The 10475-nt window shown below is 32.9% G+C and overlaps 1 protein-coding gene across 1 annotated transcript in view; it reads right to left on the bottom strand.

Moving 5' to 3' along the window:
• The window catches only part of LOC111701590 (D-beta-hydroxybutyrate dehydrogenase, mitochondrial), a gene marked incomplete in the record, with an annotated part of 26370 nt that overhangs the window by 2739 nt on the left and 13156 nt on the right, over positions 1-10475 (bottom strand). The window contains 5 exon segments of the mRNA XM_023472941.1: positions 187-275; positions 609-673; positions 1594-1688; positions 1759-1833; positions 2236-2297. Coding sequence (XP_023328709.1) covers positions 187-275; positions 609-673; positions 1594-1688; positions 1759-1833; positions 2236-2297 — 386 coding nt within the window.

Genomic DNA, 10475 nt, shown 5'->3' with positions numbered 1-10475 from the left:
CTAAATTTTAGAATTGGATACGCACCTCTGATTGGCTAAATTTTAGAATTGGATACGCACCTCTGATTGGTTAAATTTTATACACTTTTCAAACTAAAAATTGAATTAATCTTGAGATTGATAAAAAGAAGTGTGATAAAAACCCTCTCCCTAACATATTTAAAAAAAGCCCTCTGGATAACAAACCTCTATCTGTGAATATATCTGGGGCCAAGTTTGCCAATCAAATTCTCCACAAACACAAACACCAGCATTGTTCACTATTGCATACAACCCTAAATAACAGAAAATACATTCCGAAATATATAAAAAAGTGAACCATCAAAGATAAGACTTCAGCGACGACATTTAGAACTTATTCGGCTTTTTTCCGCTTAAATTTCTCTACAGCTGTATGAGTTTGTTGGTAAAACACAAACATATTAAAAACTATACCAATGGCGAAACCAAAGTGAAATCTTTGGGTCAAAAAGTCTTGTCCGTTGTGGAATTATATATAAAAGTATTTATAAAAGTATATAGAAAAGTATATATAAAATTATATATAAACGTATATATAAAAGTATATATAAAAGTATATATAAAATATAAAGTAAACAATGCCAAACCTTCTTCTTCAGAAACTAGATTTTCCTGGATAAAGTGTACGGCAGCATCTACATGATCATCCCGTCTAAATATTCATAAACATGATCTTCCCGTCTAAATATTCATAAACATGACCGTCCCGTATAAATATTCATAAACATGAACATCCCGTCTAAATATTCATAAACATGATCATCCCGTCTAAATATTTATAAACATGATCATCCCGTCTAAATATTCATACACATGATCATCCCGTTTAAATATTCATAAACATGATCATCCCGTATAAATATTCATAAACATGATCATCCCGTCTAAATATTTATAAACATGATCATCCCGTTTAAATATTCATAAACATAATCATCCCGTCTAAATATTCATAAACATGACCATCCCGTATAAATATTCATAAACATGATCATCCCTTCTAAATATTTATAAACATGATCATCCCGTCTAAATATTCATAAACATGATCATCCCATTTAAATATTCATAAACATGATCATCCCGTATAAATATTCATAAACATGATCATCCCGTCTAAATATTTATAAACATGATCATCCCGTCTAAATATTCATAAACATGATCATCCCGTTTAAATATTCATAAAAATGATCATCCCGTCTAAACATTCATAAACATGATCATCTCGTCTAAACATTCATAAACATGATCATCCCGTCTAAATATTCATAAACATGATCATCCCGTCTAAATATTCATAAAAATGATCATCCCGTCTAAATATTCAGAAACATGAACGTGATTATATTGTCTTAATATTTATTCTATTCTATTCTAATCTCTTTAGTCCTTACTAGCTCGAAATAACCTAACATCCATATTAACTAGCTTGAGCCGATTACTAGCTTCAACTCTAAGGCGCTGATCCCCTCACTAGCTCGAAATTACCTAACATCCATATTAACTAGCTTGAGCCGATTACTAGCTTCAACTCTAAGACCCTGAGCCCCCTCGCTCGCTAGAAATTACCTAACATCCATATTAACTAGCTTGAGTCGATTACTAGCTTCAACTCTAAGGCGTTGAGCCCCCTCGCTAGCTGTATCTAAGCAACCAGCGAACACCTAAACAATCATAGTTAGTGAAATTGGAATAACTTCCATTTAATCAACGAAAGCTAGAATGCATATTTACCTGGAAACCTAGAATATCCAGATGTTTTGCCAGTTCATGACCTATTCCTGTATCACAGCCCGTCACAAGAACAACCTGAATATTAGAGACAAAATATTTATCTTTAGATTGGATTATAGATCCTTGAAATACAGTGAGACCTAGAAAACTGTGGAATAAAAAGACGACTAAAATTTATGAATTTATTGTCAAATGAACATTAAGCATATTAATTGTGCAGCTTACGTACTACATGAAGAAGAAATTGATAAGTTTTTTTTAGAAACTGGTAAAATACATGTTCTTTAACAATTCAACAGGTTTTAGACTTTTTCTTTGATTCTAATTATTTCACCTGTAGAATCACCTTAGATTTAAAATTAAATTTATTTAATATTTTTTCCTTCAGTTTTTTCGCGAAAAAAAAAATAATTTCACGATTTATATTTTTTTCGATTCAAAGAGATATTTTTCTGATTGTATAATAAAAGATTGAACCTTAGATCCTACTTCATGCTGAGCTTGACAGAGTAAACTGCGGAGCAACCAGAACAGAATACCTGGAACATAAATATATTTATCATACAGGGAGAAAAATAAATGTCTGGAATAGGTAGACGACTCTTAAACTCACAACAAGACTTTAGTCCATTGAACATGAGACACTTAAATAGTGCAATGTAAACAGACCAATTTCACTGATAAGCGATTTAATATGTTATTAAGTAAAACTATTTGCTTTGTAACAATATCAAAAACACTTAATCAATGTTTTAATGTCGTCTTCTACAAATTTGTTGGTTATCACTGTACAATAGTATTCTTTAAAAGGAGCTTTCAGTGTCCTTCCATCTTAAGAGTGGCGTATTCTATTCCCAACAGCACCCTTTAGTCCTTTATCTAAGTAAGAATGAGGAAGATATCATGGATTTATTTCTTAAAACGTGTTGAATACTGACAATTGACAAGTCAGTTCAGCAGAAAAAAATTTTTTTTTGCAAGAAAAAGAAGGAAACATCATTCATTCCTTAATCAGTCAAAAGTTTGTGACTCTATAAAGATATTGTTATCTAAAGTAAATTACGCTACATTCATTAAAAAGGATTTGTTAATTTCTAAGTTATAATTGTTACAGACACATTTCAGTAAAACTATATGGAGGTCGGAATTAATGAATGAATGAATTAAAGTCGACTAATTTAATTTCGTTGTGTGTAGAGTTAGTTCTATTTAATTTCGTTATGTGTAGGGTTAGTTCAATTTAATTTCATTGTGCGTAGAGTTAGTTCTATTTAATTTCATTGTGTGTAGAGTTAGTTCAAGTTGATTTCGATGTGACTAAAACTTTCCTTAAACTAGTCATAAAGTCATACCTCAGGGCTAGTGGGACATTTTTAGAGGTATAACGAGTACAAAATAAAAATCTATTGAAAGCAATTTCTAACTAAAAGAGAGAACGAAGATGATAATAATGTTTCTGTATATTGTTTATCCAAAAGATAGTTAATGAAATTGTCTTACATTTTTCAAGCATAAAATAAGATTTTATCACGGTTAAAATCAATTGCCACTCTTATTGTTTAAATTTTAAAGTTGAAAATCATATTTTTTATTTATTTTAATTTTCTAATTACTTAATTTTATTGTTTTATTAAAGTCCGTTGTATAAATCTAATTATAAGTCTGAAATGAAGCACGTGCAGTGTAGAGTGTACAGCTTTTTATATATTACAATTATAACGTGAGAAGGTTGCGAATTTTACTGCTGGAGAGTGGAATTGTCTGATTTTATTTCCCATTGTCTGTTAGTTAGCAAGGACCTGTTTAATTTATGTATTAAAGGGAAGAGGTTGTTAGACTAAAGTCAACTAATTCTTAAAGGGCCTGTTAACGTAATTTGAAGTGCACCCTGTAAACGATTATCTGAACAACAGTGAGGAGGATATCGTCGTTTTTCTGTCTTAAAGGGACAGTAAAGGAAAAATGAAAGGGGGTATAGGCTGAAAGCTAATCACTTTAGCTCTCGATCACGATCCATGAAAGTTATATCTGATGTTCCTGTCTCGAGAATCTGATTTACAACTTTGTCAAATTTATACGAAAATTAATATATATACAATTTTGTATAAAAGTAGTGGGTTTAAAAAGATCAAATTCAGCAATTATGCAACCAATCTGAAAACGATTATATCCAGAGAAAGCTAATTGTAACTTAGGTTTACTCCAATTCTAATTTTATATTTGTTATTTCTATTTTTAATAGATTTAATTCATAATATTGGGGCCGGAGGAACGTGACAGAAATATTTTTGCAGGATATTTTAGCAATGAATAGTTTTACAAGTATTGCACATATGTAAGTGCTTATAGGTTGGTTCGCCGGTCAGTAATAGGTGTTTGTGAATTCAATCATAAAGAATAAAAATAGTGGTTTTCGCATGAGACATTTGTGTATTGTAATGCTTAACAATTAAAACAATAAAGATTGAAAACATGTTCAAAAAAAAAAGAAAACTCTGATTGAAAAAATATATTTTTTTTTTGACACGATAACTGGTTTTACTTGATTTACAATTCCAAATTAAAATTTTGTCAAAATCACAGAAAAAATAAATCTGATTGATACTTAAAGGGAGTGTTCGCGAACAGATGCGATTATTTATCGCCGTAAGCCTATTCCCCATTTCATTTTTCGCGAACACTCCCTTTAAAGTCCCCTGAATGCTTATAATGCCCTATCATCTCTACAATGATATGAAAGAATATGATAAGACCACTTCCCCTCCCTCCCCCCTCCACTCTCCCGCTTATGGAGGTCATTCTTCTTATTGAATAATCAGCAAATCATAGTCTTGTATGTGATTTGCATTTTTGCAAAGTTTCTATTGAAGTTTCTGTTTTCTAGATGTAATATTCAGTAGGTTGCATCGGACAGATATTCACGCAAACCAGTTTAAACTTATTCTAGAGTTGAACCAGAGAAAAGAAGGTTTTAAATAATATTATGTATTGACGAAAAGCTATAATGTTAGATTTTAAAAGAAACTGTTTGGAAATTTTCAGTACAAAAAAAGATATCTCACTCATTCGTAATCGAAAAAGAGTGCCGGTGTTAATCGAACAAGCAACTTTATAAATAGAGCTGGTCGCTTGATGTTACGTCTTCAATAACTTTCTAAACCTTTAAATCTGTCAATTTCTCCAAAAAAGTCGCAAAGGTTTATTTTCTAATCGACGATTTAAGAGCTGGCATTTTCTACAAATATTCTTTCTCATGAAATCAATTTTACACTGGCAGCAGTGCCAGAGTTTCTAAATTTTTTTATTAATTTAAAATATCTCTAAATTTGCAAATGAAAACTATTGTTTTCATAGAGAAAAAAAAATAATAGTTTCGTGTTTTTATAAATAATGCCTGTATTTAAAATTTCCAAATTAAGATAGATATGTCTCGTTAATTAATTTTGATCAAGAATAACATTTTATTTAGTAATGCCAATTAAAAGTTTCTGAACGGATTAGCTGACTAATCATAATTTTCAGTTCTATATATATTAGCTTAGACCTAATTTTAAAGCTTATATCTATTTAAAAAAAAATAATATATCTTTAATTTATAACCCTTTGATATTCGCAACTGTCTCTTTAGGTTTGAATTAAAAAGAAGAAGTGGTCACTGGTCATGTGCACAACCCTACTCCGGTGGGATGAAAAAGTGGTCACGTGCGCAACCCTCCTCACGTGGGATGTAGATGTGGTCACGTTCTCAACCCTACTCCCGTGGGATAAAGAAGTAGTCACGTGCCCAACCCTACTCATGTGGGATGAAGAAGTGGTCATGTGCCCAATCCTACTCCTTTTGGATGAAAAAGGGGTAACGTGCCCAATCCTATTCCTGTGGAATGAAGAAGTAGTAACGTGCCCAACCCTACTCCTGTGGAATGAAGAAGTAGTAACGTGACCAACCCTACTCCTGTTGGATGAATAAGTGGTAACGTGCCCAATCCTATTCCTGTGGAATGAAGAAGTAGTAACGTGCCCAACCCTACTCCTATGGAATGAAGAAGTAGTAACGTGCCCAACCCTACTCCTGTGGAATGAAGAAGTAGTAACGTGCCAAACCCTACTCCTGTGGAATGAAGAAGCAGTAACGTGCCCAACCCTACTCCTATGGAATGAAGAAGTAGTAACGTGCCCAACACTACTCCTGTGGAATGAAGAAGTAGTAACGTGCCCAACCCTAAATCTGTAGGATGAAGTAGTGGTCACGTGATGAAGTGAAAGCTTAAATACTTGAATACTAATTTAATAAGAAAGAAACCAGTTTCTCTTTTAGAAATAATAATCTGAAAATGGCAACACTGACATTTGGGGGACATCCTGATATCCAGTAGGATTATAGTGTAACTGATATCCAGTAGGATTATAGTGTAACTGATATCCAGTAGGATTATAGTGGAACTGATATCCAGTGTGGATAAAATTAACAGACATCCAGTGTGGATAAAGTTAACTGACATCCAGTGTGGATAGAGTGAAATTTACATCCAGTGCGAATATAGTTCAACTGAGACCTAAGTGATATCTAGTCTAAATGCAGTGTAACTGATATCCACTGTCGATCGTTCAGGGCAAATATACAGGGCAGCTACACTGATATCCAGGGCAGGTATACTGATATCCATGGCAGATATAATGATATCCAGGGCAGATGTACTGATATCAAGAGTAGATATACTAATATCCAGTACAGATATACTAATATCCAGGACAGATATAATGATATCCAGGGTAGACATACTAATATCCAGGACAGATATACTAATATCCAGGACAGATATACTAATATCCAGGACAGATAATCCAGGACAGATATACTAATATCCAGATAAAATGATATCCAGGACAAATATACTAATATCCAGGACAGATATACTAATATCCAGGACAGATATACTAATATCCAGGACAGATAAAATGATATCCAGGACAAATATACTAGTATCCAGGACAGATATACTAGTAATCAGGACAGATATACTAATAATCAGGACAGAATTACTTTAGCAAATGCTTTGCTCCAGCAAGTTCTCTTAGGTCTGTACAAATCCAGGTATAACCTTCTTTAATCTCAAGTATCTATCAACCGAGATACAACCTCTATATTCGTCTCTATGTATCGTACAGATACAACTCGCTCTTAAACTCCAGGTTACTCAATAATACTTCAGTCTGTATCAATCCAGATACGAAGCTGTACATATTCCTCAATGTATATCGTACAGATACAACTGGCTCTCAAACTCCAGGTTCCTCAATAATACTTCAGTCTGTATCAATCCAGATACGGCGCTGTATGTATTCCTCAATGTATATCGTACAGATTAGGGTTTCCATTTTTCCGGAAAAAAATTTCCATTTTGGAAATGGAATGATCCGGAAATTTGTTGCGTAAACAGGAATTCCGGGATAACTCCGGTATAAATGGAAACCGGAAATTTTCCGGTTTACGTCACGTAAACCGGAAAAATTTCCGTTTTACGGAATGGAAACCGTAAAATTTCCAGTTTCCATTTCGTAAACTGGAAAAATTTCCGGTTTCCATTCTGTAAACCAGAATTTTTTACGGTTTACGTAACCTAAACCGGAAAATTTCCGGTTTACGTCACGTAAACCGGAAAAATTTCTGTTTTACGGAATGGAAACCGTAAAATTTCCAGTTTCCATTTCGTAAACCGGAAAAATTTCCGGTTTCCATTCGAATATTGATTATTGAGTATAACTTTTTCTACCGTCCGGCATCCATTCATATATTGTTAGTGTTACTAACTGGTGTTGTATTTACATATGTAAGACTTTAATGTAATTCTGGTACCAAATGTTCCGGAAACCGGAAATTTCCGGAACAATTTTCCGGAACGTTCCGGAAATTTCCGGAACAAATCGGAATTCCGTAACAATCCGTAATTCCGGAACAACGTTCCGGAAATTTCCGTTTTACGGAAAAAAAATCGTTCCGGAATTCCGGTTTTCCGGAACCTTGTCCATAATAGAAATGGAAAAAATTTCCGGATCATTTCTGTACGTAAACCGTAACCCGGAATTCCGGTGGAAACCCTAGTACAGATACAACTCACTCTCAAACTCCTGGTTCCTCAATAGTACTACTACGCTATAAGTATTCCTTAATATATATCGTACAGATACAACTCACTCTCAAACTCCAGGTTCCTCAATAGTACTACTACGCTAAAAGTATTAATACATGTCTAAAACTAATGAAGCAACAATTCATGTTGAACCAACTTATATTTAAAGTAATGATGGGTTTTATAGTACATGTTAAGAATATGGGCCGATAGGTCTTCTCAGAATTAAATAGCGTAGTTAGGTTACAGATAACGTTTTACGAACATAGATTTATATACAATTAATGAGCATATACGAGTTTTTATTACATACTGATATCCAGGACAGATGCTTATATCCAGATAAAATCACATGCCAACGAATGCATAAGATTTCAAAGATTTAGATACAAACACACGCCCAATTGAAGTGAATAAATGCATTAAATGCATTTCAATTTTAAAATAGTGTAACATTAAAAATAAATTTTATCTAAATATTCTAAACTGAACCCTTCCGGCCTCCTGCATGTTGTAATTACCATACTCTATAAACTGCTCTTGAACTCGTATCTATCCAGGTAAATTTGATTTCAACTTAGCAATCAATGTAGACACCTGGTAACAATCTTGTAACCTATCAATACCAAACAATAGGTGCGATTAGGGATGTTAACCTTTTCATTTTTCAGAAAAACGATCATTTCGTTATGAAAACGACAACGAAAAATCGAAAACGAAACGATTGTTTTTAAAAACGATCGTATTTTTAAAAAGTTCGTTTTTTAAAAATGGTCGTTTTTAAAACGATCGTTTTTATAAAATTCGTTGTTTTGTTGACGATGTTAACGATGACCCTTCATTTACGATCGTTAACGATGGACCTTTGTTAACGATCGTTAAAGACGACCATTCGTTAACGATCGTTAACGACAACCATTCTTTAACGATCGTTAACGAAGAGAGGAAACCGACCTGAAGGGCATCTGTACTTATCATTGAGTAGTTTTTAAGAAAGTATCAAGGAATTTTAACTCCCCCACAACTGTTAAACTTCATGTAAGACGATATTCAATAAAGTTGCATGTAATTTTTTTTCCAAAAACGACCGTTTTGATAAAGTTCGTCGTTTCGTTAACGATCGTCAACGACGACCTTTCGTTTACGATCGTTAACGGCGACCCTTCGTTAATGATCATTAACATAATTGCCGATAAATTTTTTTTTCAAAAACGATCGTATAAAAAATGGTCGAAAATTGTTTTAATAAAAACGATCGTTTTCAACAACGATCGCTATTCGTTTTCTAAAAGTTCAAAACGAGTGGGTCGTTTTTAAAAACGATCGTTTTTTTTCCGAAAACGAAACGATCGTTTTTGAAAACGTAACAAAAAAGATAGTTTAACGATCGTTTACAAAAACGATTAACAACCCTAGGTGCGATCTCCTATTAATTAAGAAGACAATCAACAGGACTAGCTGGTGCAACAAGGTTGACGCGGTCAGACTTTATGCTTCATATAGGTTGAATTTACTTTTACTAAAGGGGCAGAGCTGTGTGATACAAACTCTCAATTCTTTTCACACCTTTTTAATTCAAACAAATGTAAAATTAAGAAGAAGAAAAAGTGTAACTGAAGACGATGATTAAAAACAGTAATATTTTGATCGAACCCCTTATTTTTTTGAAAATAAAGGTTAACACACCCCCTTCACCCCTTACTACCTTCCCCTTCCACCCACCCATTTGCATTTTGAAAGCCTTGATAAATTATCCTTGGTCAACTAGAACATTAAAAGGGACTGACAATGTAATTTCAAGATGTCCACTATTATAAAAGAGTTCAATGCATTCGTTAAACCAAAGCAAAAATAGTTTTAAAATTTGGTATTTCTTAAAGAAAACAAATAACATTAATTTTATTTATAAAGGAAAAACTATTTATGTATTTATGTATATTGTATTTATTTTTAACTTCGGTTTTAACTTGAAATTACGCTTACAGTCCCTTTAATTGTACCTATAAATAACAATAGTTCAGGATGTTACACCCACCTCACATACTTAACATTTACCCAACCTACAAAAATTCAACAAAAGGAACCTATAAACCCCTCTGTTGCGTTGAAAAGGATTAAATACATATATCCCACATGTTTTATTTTATCTTGACATTTTTAAACAGTCGACTATTTCTTAATCATCACAAATAGGTTGTCAAGTACTTGACAACCTATTTGAATCATCATTTTCTGCTGTGTACATTGTACATTGTACACAGAACCCTCAGTACAATTTTCAGTGGTCTGTACACTGTACAGAAAGTAAATAAACTTTCTCAATAAACTTTCTTGTAATATCACTTAGAAAACTTTACAACTAACTTTTTAAAAAACTTGAAATATTGAGTTTTAACATAAAAGTTGAATTGTGATAAAACTTTAATTCGAAGGTTAATTTTGTCATTTAGGGAGAAATTTCCGTTTTACGGAAAAAAATCGTTCCGGAATTCCGGTTTTCCGGAACCTTTTCCATAATGGAAATGGAAAAAATTTCCGGATCATTTCTGTACGTAAACCGTAACCCGGAATTCCGGTGGAAACCCTAGT

Source organism: Eurytemora carolleeae, unplaced genomic scaffold (genome assembly GCF_000591075.1).
Source record: "Eurytemora carolleeae unplaced genomic scaffold, Eaff_2.0 scaffold432, whole genome shotgun sequence".
Classification (NCBI taxonomy): Eukaryota; Metazoa; Arthropoda; class Copepoda; order Calanoida; family Temoridae; genus Eurytemora; species Eurytemora carolleeae.
Note: the sequence above shows the minus strand (reverse complement) of the source record. Positions and strands in the feature narration are given on the sequence as shown.